At 33.7% G+C, this 14,602-nt stretch overlaps 1 protein-coding gene across 1 annotated transcript in view; it reads right to left on the reverse strand.

The window, feature by feature from the left end:
• Nucleotides 1-281: 281 nt before the first annotated feature.
• Nucleotides 282-14,602, reverse strand: part of SEMA3C (semaphorin 3C) — a 187,238-nt gene continuing 172,917 nt past the window's right edge. Inside the window, exons 16-18 of the mRNA XM_079931733.1 lie at nucleotides 9,154-9,221; nucleotides 6,898-7,028; nucleotides 282-3,145 (exon numbers count right to left, since the gene is read on the reverse strand). Of these exons, the coding sequence (XP_079787859.1) occupies nucleotides 2,732-3,145; nucleotides 6,898-7,028; nucleotides 9,154-9,221 (613 nt within the window). The 3' untranslated portion in view covers nucleotides 282-2,731. The remainder of the gene's footprint in view (nucleotides 3,146-6,897; nucleotides 7,029-9,153; nucleotides 9,222-14,602) is intronic.

Here is a 14,602-nt window from a genome sequence, read left to right on the forward strand (position 1 = left end):
CCTCTTAAAGAGAAAACAAACATGAATTTGCTTGCTGTTTATAAAACATCATAGAAATACACACAGAAACTGAGAACATTGGATCCTTCTGGGGTAGGACTTGCATAAAGGAGAGATAGTAGTGCAAGGAGAGATTTCCAAGTATATCTTTCTGGAAGTTTTGTATTTTGAAATCCAGATGCATTACTTTCACACACAAAAAAAGGATAAATAAATAAAACAGGGAAAAAAAGAACAATTACGAGAGTCAGTAGATTCTACCATGCCAACAAGAAATTGTAAACCCAACATTAAAAAGGAAAATTAAAGACATCCTTGGGGAATTCAACATGTTTTATTTTGCCAGGCACACGATTTCTTCAATATCCAATTAAATAATACTGTGCTAACTACATTTTCTAACAGAGTGAACATTCACTGTAATGACAGTTTCATCATGCTAAAATCTATTCACAAACCTACACTGTTAAAAAAAAGTGCATTTCTAGGAAATTTTATGTACAAATGGAAAATATATCAAGTCATCGAACCGTCAAACTACACAAAATAAAACCAACCAATCAACCACCAACATTCAGTATACGTTAACAATATTTTAAGAAAGAAAATTTTCTTTACATTTGGCAGTTTTGTTCAAGAGGGGCTCTATAATTTTAAAAGTAAAATAATAAAAGTATATACAATTTAATAATGTTCAAAATAGAAGATATTAAATAGCACAAATAATGTTACAACACTAAACACCCTATTGTCTATCAGTTTGGGTTTACATGAAGCAAGGGGACCTGTATAGTTTACCCTATCCTCTGCGTCTAAAACAATTTTACTTTCAACTCTGTACATAGAATAGATTGGCCATAAATACAGAAGATGGTTTTGGCTTTATGCACATTTCTATTTGTGCAAGTAGAGTAGAAATAATGACCTACTTGCAAAACAACCTGCTTTAGAGACTACTTTAGAATCATATACATTTGGAACAATAGCTTTTATTTAATAGGTTTTTTTTTGAATAAACATTATTTATGTTGTGTTTGTTAACTGCTATTTTTGCCCCATTGAGGCTTCCTCTTATAATATCATAATTTACCACCATTTAAATAATAAACTTTATTCCTAGATTTTGATCAGTGATTACATTCATTTTGACAATGATTTTAGTTCTTGACGCTTTATATTGTAGTGCTTAGGAAGGTAATATATCTGCCTTGATTACCTTCTTCATGGCTTGTTAACTACAAATAAAACTTTCGTATTAGATTTTGATTAGGTATGATATAAGATCTGTTTGCACCTAGAAACATGAAAATGTCTTTAAAACTAAGTAAAATGAAAGAGCAAAAGTTGTGTTTTTAAAAGAAATGTGAGGATATGAAGAAAATTTTCATACTTCTCCCATCTAGTTGTTATTTGGAGTAAAAAAAAAAAAATCACTTTTAAATTACTCTAATAAAAGGATCCAAACATACAATTAGAAGACAGTTATTTTATTCATCACAAACTTACCACATTTGTATTTATATACCAGTGAACATAATGTACCAACATTCTTTTAAAATAAAGTATGTCTATTTTTGTTCAAATTAGAATTTTTCTCACTTCTCCACAAAATGAGCATCTCTCCAGCATACATGAAAAAGTATTAAAAAAAAAACGAATCGGTGACTTAAAAATCAGTATGATATCTGAGGTTGGTAAACAAAAAAAAGTGAGTTAATCATTGAAATTAATTATTGAAGTTAAAAATTAGTAACATTTTTAATAAACTTCTGTCAATAAAATTGCATTTTCAACCTTGTTTTTTTCTATTTTTTTTCCATTTTGATGGTTTCGGCCCTCATATACAAGTTTGATATTTCAAAAGAAATTTCTTCTTATATTTTTTAAAATGCCATACAAACTAGAAAATTAGAATAAACACATTTATCAATTAAACTGTGTAAGATTATATTCTCTGAATCTAGAATAACTTAAATAACTTCCAAAAAAGAAAGTGCTTTTGTTTGGAAGATGATTACATAACAATATAAACTTAAATGCTTCACTGACATAATTCCAATTAAAGATATTAATGGTTAGGTGTCCTTTTATCTTCCTGAAACAAGGGAACAGAGATCAATGACAGATATCAAAAACTGATAATTTTTGCAATCTTAAAAGTAACCAATACTATATTTCACTGGAAGCACATAAACTCCATGTTATCTTTTTATGAAAATCGCTCGTGTTTTAGATTCCCTCTTCCTTGTCTCTTTTCTATTCTACATTTCTTTTGACAACTACTCTGTCACATGCATTTATATAACTTTTACTATGTAAAAATTGTGAACTTGGCATTTGGTCTTGTATACAAATGATTGACAGAACTCTAAACCCTTAAAGCAAGAATGGAAGATCACAGGTTATGGCCCTAGTTCAATTAAGGGATGTAAGAATTCTAGTTTTATAGTCGCCATATTGGTTTTGAAGAAAAGGTAAATAAAGATAAATAAAATCTAGGTTAAGTTAAATATTTCTATGCACCATGAGGACCATGACATGTCTAGTGCTAGTCGATATCATACAAGAAAATGCATACTCATTTCAGTTCATGTAACATTCACCTTTAGGAGTGAGTAACCACCTTTCTCAGGAATTTCCCATGGGTAAAGCACAAGATTCTTTGCTCGGAAGTTGATCACTGAAGACAGATCATTTACTGATGGAAGCATAAGCCCCATTTAAGAAAACATTATGACTCTGGCAGCTGATTCCTCCTATTTCTACTTTTCCGGCTATTGATGAGAGCCTTTAACTTGCCATAGTCCCCTCTCATCTTCTGGGATTCTTCTCCGTGTTGATGTTGCTGCCGAGTATCTTTGCAGTACTGATTAATCATCTGCATTTCTGAGTGGCTGAACGCCCCCATGATGTCCTTTGGGTGGAAGGGTAAAGCCCTCACAGAGCTGGCCCAGGTCCATGGAGACCATTTGTCTGTAACAACAGCCACCATTTCGGAATCTAAAACTTTAAAGTTGATCTTGGCTATGGTCTGCTTGAAGCTGTTTTCTGTTGCAATGCAGTGATACAGTCCTTGGTCAGAATTCTGAACGGAGCGGATCAGGAGTCCTTGTGAAGTGGCTATGATTCGCTCATTCAGCTTGACCTAAAAGAGAGATATCAAAGTTCTGAATAGCCAACTCTATATATCTTCTAAAAAGATATGACCAACAATACAGAGTGTTAACTTCCTTCTTAGTGGACACAGATTTTTGGTAAGTTCTATTTTGCCTTTTTTTTTTTTTGCTCAGAAAATCTTGTCTCAGCGGTACTGAATCTATTAAAGAGAGGGTGAAGTTATCACTCATATTGCCCAAAATAGCTTAAAGTGCATTCCCTTTGTATAGAAGTAGTTTCTCCACATATAAGCCAGAGTTTGGGATGTTTCTGGAATGTAAATCACAGTCAACATATATAAATGAAATTCACAGATAGTTTAAAATGTCTATTTTATCCTGTAGTTCTTGCCTTTTATTGTAATTAAAATACTCACTCTCACATATTGAGTAAAAACATGAAGCCACAATTAAAGAGTTGAATTCTGCCTTTTTTTCAATGAATGAATGAATATTCCCTTAACTAAAAATTTTATAAGCAGAGGCAGCATTTTGAACATTATCAAGGGCTTTTTCCTATTATCTAACACAAAGAATGACTAAAAATAAGCTGGAACTCATTATCTTGTAAGTACTCCAAGTGGTTTTACTTTCCAAGGAAAAGTAATAAGAAGCTATGAGGTGAATATTTAATTACTTTACAGGCTTATACTGGGAAAAATATCATTTTGTAGATATAAACTAAATGCTGAAATCCATTTCCTTACAGTTCCCGCTATAGTATTGTCAATGAACACATAAAAACCTAAGTGGTGAGTAGTTCCTTCACATGTATACTCAGGAATGCTCTTTCATTGAGGGAAGAAAGAAATTTGACCCAAAGAAAAATAAGGGAAGGCAAAATATAGTATTGAAAAACAAAAAATAGAACAGAACTAGAAAAGAGAGATTAGGAAAAAGTAAGGACAGAAATGTATAAAGCAAAATTTTTTATGTTCATTTAATTTTTAAAGTTTAAATGCGCCTTGAAAATAGTTTTAAATAATGTAGAAATGCATTCAGAAATAATAGAAAAGAAAGCCTTTTCCATTTGTGTGAAATTGGGAAAAATTTTGGAGGCCAATTTGATAATATCTATTAGCATGTATATAATATTCAGTGCAGACATTTTATTTCTAGGAATTTATATAGAAGATATACTCATACAAGTATGCAGATATTCATTTACATGATGTTTTTGATAAGAGGAAAAACAAGAAATAATGTAACCAGTAGATAGCTTCAGAAAACTTAAGGTATTTTCATACAGTGGAATACTATGCAGCCAAGAAAAATAAGGCAGCTCCACATGTACTGATATGAAGTGTGTGTGTGTGTGTGTGTGTGTGTGTGTCTGTGTGTCTGTGTGTCTGTGTGTCTGTGTGTATGTATCAGAGAGACAGAGACAGAGAAAGAGAGAGAGGAAAATAGGAAGATTATGGAGACTATTTGGAGGAATATATAATTCTTAGCAGCCTTATACTCTGAGAAGTGGGAATAAGTATTGATGTGGAGAAGAGGAGGGCTTTTAGTTTTCACTTATGCTATTCAATATGAACTATTTGCATTTTTCTCTGCAAGCTTTTTTTTACCATTTGTCTTACTTTTCAAAATAAAAGTTCAATATTTGCACACCATTAATATGAGAAATATGTGTATGTTTGCCTAAACTACTAAGGAAGAATTAAGATAAATTTAATTAAATGTTAATAGTTTATTCAACTAAAGTGAGACTGAGTGGAATTGTGATCTGCTTGAATTCTGGACAGATTTTCGTAATTACATTAGAGTTAATTTTTTCATAGTCTTAAATTATGGCATTCTTCTGTCTTTTGAGATTGGAAGAAAAATCAATATAGTCATATTTGAGTCTCCACATTCTTGAACCTTCTGAAATAGAACATTAGAAATACCATAAAGTGATAAAATTTATGATCCATTCCCTTTTAAATTTCATTTGATAATTCCTGTGACATGTATTCAAGACTGTATATATTCATTTATTTCAATTTTACATAATAGAAATTACATTCACTCATTATATACTATTCCACTGGACTTTCTACTGAATAAAAGAAAAGCATGTTATCTATGTTAGGTAAGCCCCCGTTTGAGTTTTGGATTTCCAATTCACATACACACATACAGACTTTCTCTGGAAGGATGGTTCATGTCCACGTGTCATGTTCTAACCTAAGAATTCCGTTTCTGTATGATAATCATCATAGTACTTTATGAATTTTACCCCAGATTACTTTGCAAGGCAATTATTCTTATGCTTCATATCCATTCAAAATAATTTTAAATTAATTAGACTACAGACAATTCAAGACTAATTTGATGATAGATTTGATAGCAAAGAAAATAGGTCTCAAACAATAATTTTTTATGAATGAAAAAACTAAAAAAAAAAATTTTATATCATGGAAATCTGGGGCAAGAAGGGGCCCTGAAGTGCATGGAGCTCATCTTTGATAGTTATGTCTCATCTTATGCAAGTGGTCATCAGCCTATGGTTTAATATTCCAGTGACAGGGGACACAAAATTTCCTAAACAGCTCATAACATCTTTGGATAGGCAGGTCTGAGAATTGGGAAGTATTTTCTCATAAAGAGCCAATATCTGTTTCAGTAATTTTGATGCAATGCCTGTGTTCTACATCTTGGGATTGTATCCATTCTACATAGCCCTCATTAATCTAATATGTAGTATGGAAACTGTCTACAATAGAACACACACAAATGCAGAAGGCTCTATTTTCTCTTTGCTACATCAGACTTTATGATGTACTGTTAGTACCACTGCAGTCTAGGCTACTTTAATGGTTTATATATACATATGTATTTTTCTTCTTATCCTTTCATTTGTCAGGACAACGTGATATCAATATTATGGAATTCATTATTTATAATATTTCACTCTATGCTGTTTTACAATGTTTTCCTTTTTTTTTTTTTTTTTTTTGCGGTACGCGGGCCTCTCACTGTTGTGGCCTCTCCCGTTGTGGAGCACAGGCTCCGGATGTGCAGGCTCAGCGGCCATGGCTCACGGGCCCAGCCGCTCTGCGGCATGTGAGATCCTCCCGGACCGGGGCACGAACCCGTGTCCCCTGCATCGACAGGCGGACTCTCAACCACTGTGCCACCAGGGAAGCCCTACAATGTTTTCCTTTTAAAGCAGCTCTTTACAATCAGTGAAAGGTTAATAATATAAGTGTCCTTTTATTTGAAAATCGAGGTTTTTATTACATATCAGTAAATAAAGGCAATGGTCTCATACACAGTGATTCCACATATTACCTAACAAAACCCCAGGAGTTATGAATAATAAAGCAATGGAAACAGATTACCACACAGCAGAAAAATGCTCTTTACCATTTCCTGCTGAGGAAAATTGAACTTTTTTAAAAGCCCCTTTTATCTTGTGAATCACACAAAGCTGTTGTATGAGAACTTAGCTTCTGGATTTGCACACATCTTGTTTCTTTTACAAATGCTTCCTCAGAGCAATACCCCCATCTGAGTGCACAAGCTCTTGTTTTAATCACTGTGTTATCAAGGTGAGCAGGAAGAAAGGATTTCTAATTAATCCGTCAACTCTATGGACAAAGCATTTTAAAGAAGGTGGCACTTGTCATCCCAGAGACATTAAAGGATGTTCATATGTCTTTCCTTTTTCATTTGATCTGAACCTCACTGAGGGATGCTGATTTAATGCTCTTTCCAAAGCCCTGACTGATTGCTGCTCTGCTGAGTTACTCACCTCTTTCCTTCTGTCCTCGTCTTTCTGTAACAACCACTTGATAGATGCCTGTGGAGACTTGGGGACACACTCAAGGAAAGTGGTGTTATTTTTTACTCCATACTGAACAATTTCAGCTGCATTTCTATATGCTGAAGAGCAAAAATAAAAGGAGAGAGGATGACAATGGAATTTGGAACATATTCTATTATTTGAATGTTTGTTTCTCTATAAAATTGTGAGCGACTGTGGCAAACCCCAAAGGCAGTCTTAATCATTTAATGAGCAGACTATTATACATTGTTTGCCTGGTTTGTTTAACCTAAAGGGAAGGAGAGAAAGATATAAGGGAATCAATGTTTATTCAAGAATTACTTTACACGAAGGAATACACTTAATATCATCTTGAACATTTAATTATTATAACATCTTTGTGAATTAAATTTTCTCAGCTTTTCATAGCTGAACAAATTGAGGCTGTGAGTTATGAGGAAACATATCCTAGTTAAAGAATTAGTAAGTGCCAGGCAATACTGAAGCCAAGTTCATCCCACCCTTAAACTCCATACTCAGTGTGGTATAGATTAAATTCGGAAAGGCAGAAAAGGCAGAAAGCAAGGTGTGGCCACAGTGGGATGTAATGGTTGAGAAAACGATCTTTGAAATCAGATTTTAGCTGAGGTAAAATCTTGACTTTATCACTACTGGCTGTGTAACCTTAGAGAAGTTATTTAATATCTCTGTGCTTCAGTTTTACTTGGTTCTAAAACAGACATTTTCAGACATTCTTTACTGAAATTCTTAAATTAGGAAGAGTATTTAGTATAATCATGTGGTAGCTTAGACATGGGCAGAATTCTCATTCATAAAGTGGGAATAGGAATAGACCTTACTTAAGAATAATTTCTTGAGCACTGAAATAATCCATGAAAAAGCACTTAGCTCAGGTTTTGACACAAAGTCAACATCGCTGTTTGCTCATCATTACCTCCGCTGCAAATACTCTTACCACTATGACTGACACTCGGTTTTATAAAATACTCAGCAAACAGAGAAATAGTAACCTGGCTTTATTCCCTCAATTAGATGTATGGAACAATTAAGCAAAACGTGTCTCAATTTTCTTCTTGTAGTTAGTGTAGTTAGTGACAAGAGTTTCATTCTTTAAATAAAAACAAAAATGCCCAGACTCAAAAAGATTAGCAACAGGAATCTCAGTGTTAACAGTTAACAACAGTACCTCTGTAGCAACTTGGTGAGCCTGGAGGAAGGTCCCTCTGTTGGTGGGGTGGAGGTGGAGGGAGGGGGTCAGTGGGAAAAGTATAATAACATAATATCTCCATGTCAGGATGGGAAGAAAGGAATTAGATTAATTGTAAGATACAAGGCAGGACTGCCAGAAGTAAATGGAATGGTTGTAAACTGTAAAACCAAGGCACTAAAGTACACCCATGTTCAGAGCAGGATAATTCGTAATAGCCAACTTTTGGAAGCAGTGCAAGTGTTCATTGATGGATGAGTGGGTAAACAAAATGCGATATATATTATACATACAATGGATTATGTTTTCACCTTAAACAGGAAAAAACATATTCTGACACATGTTACAACATGAATGAAACCTGAAGAAGACATTAGGCTAAGTGAAGTAAGCCATTTACAAAAGGACAAATATTGTATGATTCCACTTATATGAGATATCTAGAGTATTCAGATTCATAGAGACAGAAATTAGAACAGTGGTTGCCAGAAGCTGGGGAAGGGGGAATAGGGAGCTAGTGTTTAATGGTTATGGAGTTTAACTTCAGGATGATGAAAAAGTTGTGGTGTTGGTTGCACAACATTGTGAATGTACTTAATGCCACAGAACTGTACACTGTAAAATGGTTAAGATAGTAAATTTCGTTATGTAATTTAACACAGTAAAAAACAAACAAACAAGATGTTATATTTTCTTCAGTGGTAAACAAAAAAATAAGTAAATTTTTTTCTTCAGAAAGAAAATAATGTCTAGGAAAATCTATAATTACTATCTTTGTGAAAGACTTACCTACTAACATATCCAAAGTATCTGTGTTCCCGGACTTTTGTTTTACAAAATTCTTAGTATACATACAAATAATATTTAATTTTTAATTACCATATATGAATACCACTAATTTTTTATAGTGAATCTTTCTTTAAAATGACATACTTGAATCTATTACAAGGTTTCCCTTACTGAAATGTGATACTGAGCACTGCTAGTCTTTACCAAGTTTGACCACTTTTAATTACCTTTTAGATTAAATCCTCTGCATTGAGTCAATGGATTTCCATGTCTCACATCTTGTCGTCGGCTCCTCCTATAAAGCACAGAAGTATATACAAGTGACATAGAATTAACATCGCCAATTATACCACATTTAAAAGACTTCAGTTTAAATTTTGCAATCTTCTGATTGCCTAAGCTTTCATAAAGAAAGGTGGTCTGACTATCTGCATTTTTTTGTTCAATGCTTCAAATATAGTGTGGGTACTTAACCTTGTTTTCAATCTGAATTAATTCAGACTCTCCCCATCTACCACTTGTGATAGATGAACCTCCTATTATGTGTACATCCTGGGTAAATGCTAGATTCCAAGTTAATATTGTAAATTTTTATTTTAGAGACATTCATAGAAAATTTTCTAAGATGATAACTCCAAAGTATAAACTCACTAGCATCTTCCTCCTTATAATTTTTTCTTAAATAAGTACAATTCTCTTACAAAAGTCAATGCTTTCAAACCATTTCCAGAGATACTAAAAAGTTTCCAGAACAAGAGATACAGAAAACATGGATTTTTAGTATAAAGCTAAGCAAAAATTTTCATTTACTAGAATAAGAATTTTCCTTCACGCTTTTATTTTGAAAAATTTCAAGACTACAGAAAAGTGGATATATGAATACAATGAATGATGGTATACCTAGACTCATAAATCGTGTTTTGCCATATTTATTTTTTCTCTCATATGCAAGTATATGTCATGTATATACTGTGTATGCACATATATGAAGATCTTTGGAAAATAAGTTGCAGACATGATAATTTTACACCCTTAAATGTATGTGTCTTTTAAGAATAAGTAATTTCCCTACATAAGAACAATATCATTATTATACTAAAGATATCAATATTTATTTAATAATACTATATAATACACATTTTATATTAAAATTTCACTACTTGTTCCCAAAATATCCCTTATGAAGTTTTTAAAGTTTATTCAGGATCCAATCAAGGTTCACTCAGGGTATTTAGTTGTTACATATCACCAACTTAAGCATTTCAAAAATTTAGTTACATCCTTTGTCAGTTGGTCATTATTTAAATTAAAGTTACTTGCAAACTATTTAATTTCTTGTCTTAGATTCACTTACATATTAGCTTCAATTGTATTACATAGTGCAACAAATCAAAATAGAGCAACTGAAATTCTCTTAGCAATGAATCGTGGACATGAACATGGTTATAAGAGAGAAGAAAGGCAACACTCTTCGAATATTGGGAGTACAGGGGTAGATCAGTTGTTTATTATCAGTGCTGAAAAGTATATATGGATAAGCATATCACTTAATTGGGTTAGTTAAGTCTCTTAATATTTTTAACCTTAATGATAAATTAAAATATTCAGTAAGAAGAAGGGAAATATTAAAATCACACTGGGTTTATAAAATTTGCAAAGCAAAATGAACCTCAAAGTCAATGATAATGAAAAAAATTATTTTAAGGTTACAGCAAATAGTTAATAGTTTAAATAATCAAGGGATTATATACATCTATTTATGAAAATATGAGTACAATTTTTGTGTCATTTAAGTATTGTTTCTCCCAAAAAGCCACATGATGCTTATTCAATTGTATATTTCTTTATAATCACACACACACAAACTAGTGGAAGTCACTCTTGTCTCAGAAATTACGATTAATACTGTATTTTAGAATAGATCCTATGTCAGGTTTTTACTGCATTGTATTTGCTATATTTTGAAGTCACAGCATTATTTACTACCAGCTAACTTGTGAGCGTATATTATATGAGAACCATATGACAGTTCTTATGGCTGAACAGGTCATTTTCAGCCATCTAGACAAGCAATATCAGTCACAATGGTTAAACTTATTGTCCTGTGATCAGCACTGTGTTACGGTTTACTCAAGTACATGAACCTCCAAGCTGGGCGATCTGAATTTGCAGTATCACATAGCTTCCAGACATTCAAATACCATTCAAATACCATTGTTATAGCTTGGCTTAAATGATGAAAACAACAAGGCAGCCATCTGAGCTTTCTATATGTGTCGATTCCCTTTCAGGCATTTGTATAGCATTGTGAAAGCATGAGGGTAGACAGTCATATTATATTGCATCTAGGATTGGGGATTTGGCTCAAGTTGCCAATGTTTCTGCCATTATAGTCTATTCTTTTGGATAAACAATGAAATCATCTACTTCTTGTGTAAAAAAGCAGATATTTACTTTAAGGGTGAACTGATTATCTTGTCTTAAAGTTTCCAACTTCATGTCTGAATCCACAATAAATAACATTTGAGATTAAATTGTAATATTTGATACAGATGCACAAATAAAGGTAGTTGAGGGTGAAGAGGAAAAATGCTTATGTTGTTTACTATGAAAAAACTTTTTTTAAAAAAGAGAAACTACCAAGCCAATGATACTTAAAAACTCTATTATGTCAAAATATAACCTCCATTGACTTCCAAGTGTAACTGTACTTCTTTGTTTCCATACAAAGAACATGTTTTTGTTTTTCATTCCTATGAATTCCTCTACATGATCCTTGTGTTCCAGTTAGATAGTGCAACCGAAATAAAACCAGGTAAGTTAACACTATTAAAGAAAATGAAAAATACTCCAAATGATCATTTTCATATTACTATTTAATCTCTAAAGAAAACAAATGCTACATATGGGAATTTGGGAAATAATTCATGCAGCAAACATGTTTTGTATTCACTATAACTGTATGCTTAAAAAAGTTTGGGAATAATTTGGAGAATTTAAATAGTATAGATAGTTTTTTGTTGTTGTTGTTTGTTTGTTTTGCGGTACGCGGGCCTCTCACTGTTATGGCCTCTCCTGTTGTGAAGCACAGGCTCCAGACGTACAGGCTCAGCAGCCATGGCTCACAGGCCTAGCCACTCCGCGGCACGTGGGATCTTCCCAGACCGGGGCACGAACCCGTGTCCCCTGCATCGGCAGGCAGACTCTCAACCACTGCACCACCAGGGAAGCCCATATAGATAGTTTTAATGAAACTCCCAGTATGCTAGCCAAAGACAGGTAAGCGTAGGCCAAGGAATACCTTATATATGTGTGTATATGTACACACACACACACACAAATCAAAACCACAATAAGATATCACCTCACACCTATTAGAATGGATATATATATATATATATATGTGTGTGTATATATATATATATACAGTATTTCTTTGGATCTCTGTGATAGAATTAAGACACTGTTAGAGGTATCAAGATAGCTCCTTAAATCCTTAGTTTCTTTTTCAGCCCATGATACATGTTTTTTTTCCTATCTGTACTTGAAAAACTGTGGTATAATTGACATATAACATTATATTAGTTTCAGGTGTACAGTTTCATATTTATATACATTGCAAAATGATCACCACAGTAAGTCTAGTTAACATCTGTCACCTTACATAGTCAATTACAAAAGGGTTTTTTTTTCCTATGATGAGGACTTTAAGATCTACTCTCCTAGCAACTTTCAAATATGCACTACAGTATTAGTAAGCAGTCACCATGCTTTACCTTACATACCCATGACAATTATTTTGTAACTGGAAGTCTGTACCTTCTGACCCCCTTTTGCCCATTTTTCCCACCAACACCACCCCTACCTCTGGCAACCACAAATCTGTTCTCTGTATCTATGAGCTCACTTTTGTTGTTGTTTTTAAAATTCCACATAAAAGTGAGATCACACAGTATTTGTCTTTCTCTGTCTGACTTATTTTCCTTAGCATAATGCCCTCAAGGTCCAACCATGTTGTCAGAAATGGCAAGATTCCATCATTTTTTATGGCTGAAGAGTACTCCATTGTGTGTGTGTATGTAAGTATGTACCTATCAATCTATCTATCTATCTATCTATCTACCATATCTTCCTTATTCATTCATCCACTGATGGACACTTGGGTTGTTTTCATGTGTTTGCTATTGAAAATAATGTTGCAATAAGCATGTGGGAGCATGTATCTTTTTGAATTAGTGTTTTTGTTTTCTTTGGATAAGTACCCACAAGTGGAATTGTTGGATTGCATGGTAGTTCTATTTTTATTTTTTTCGGGAACCTATACACTTTGCCATAGTGGGTGCACCAATTTACATTCACATCAACAGTTCACAAGGGTTCCCTTTCTTCCACATCCACGGTAACACTCGTTATTTTTTGACTTTTTGATGATAGCCATTCTAACAGGTATGAGGTGATAACTCACTGTGGTTTTTGATTTGCATTTCTCTAATGATTAGTGATTCTGAACATCTTTTCATGTGCCCCTTGTTTATCTGTATGTCTCCTTGGAAAATGTCTGTTCAGATCTTCTGACCATTTTTAATCAAATTATTTGTATTTTTGCTATTGAGTGGTATGAATTCTTTATACTTTTTTTTAATAGATCTTTATTGGAGTATAATTGCTTCACAATACTGTGTTAGTTTCTGTTGCACAAAAAAGCGAATAAGCCATATGCATACACATGTCCCCATATCCCCTTCCTCTTGAGGCTCCCACCCCTCTTCCCTATCCCACCCCCTCTAGGTCATTGCAAAGCACTGAGCCGATCTCCTTGTGCTATGCTGCTGCTTCCCATCAGCCAACTATTTCACATTCGGTAGTGTATATATGTTGATGCTATTCTCACGTCGCCCCAGCTTCGCCCTCTGACCCCATGTCCTTAAGTCCATTTTCTATATCTACTTCTTTATTTCTGTCCTGAAACTAGGTTCATCAGTACCTTTTTTTTTTTTTAGATTCCACATATATACGTTAACATAAGGTATTTGTTTTTCTCTTTCTGACTTGCTTCACTCTATATGACAGACTCTAGGTCCATCCACCTCACTACAAATAATTCAATTTCATTTCTTTTTATGGCTGAGTAATATTCCATTGTATATATGTGCCACATCTTCTTATCCATTCATCTGTGGATGGACATGTAGGTTGCTTCCATGTCCTGGCTATTGTAAATAGAGCTGCAATGAACATTGTGGTACATGTCTCTTTTTGAATTATGGTTTTCTCAGGGTATATGCCCAGTAGTGGGATTGCTGGGTCATATGGTGGTTCTATTTTTAGTATTGTAAGGAACCCCCATACTGTTCTCCATAGTGGCTGTATCAGTTTACATTCCCACCAGCAGTGCAGGAGGGTTCCCTTTTCTCTACACTCTCTCCACCATTTGTTGTTTGTAGATTTTCTGATGATGCCCATTCTAACCAGTGTGAGGTGATACCCCATTGTAGTTTTGATTTGCACTTCTCTAATAATTAGTGATGTTGAACATCGTTCCATGTGCCTCTTGGCCATCTGTATGTCTTCCTTGGAGAAATGTCTATTTAGGTCTTCCGCCAATTTTTTAACTGGATTGTTTGTTTTTTGATATTGAGCTCCATGAGCTGTTTGTATATTTTGGAGATTACTCGT

The sequence above is a fragment of the Stenella coeruleoalba genome (assembly GCF_951394435.1).
Source record: "Stenella coeruleoalba genome assembly, chromosome: 9".
Taxonomy (NCBI): Eukaryota; Metazoa; Chordata; class Mammalia; order Artiodactyla; family Delphinidae; genus Stenella; species Stenella coeruleoalba.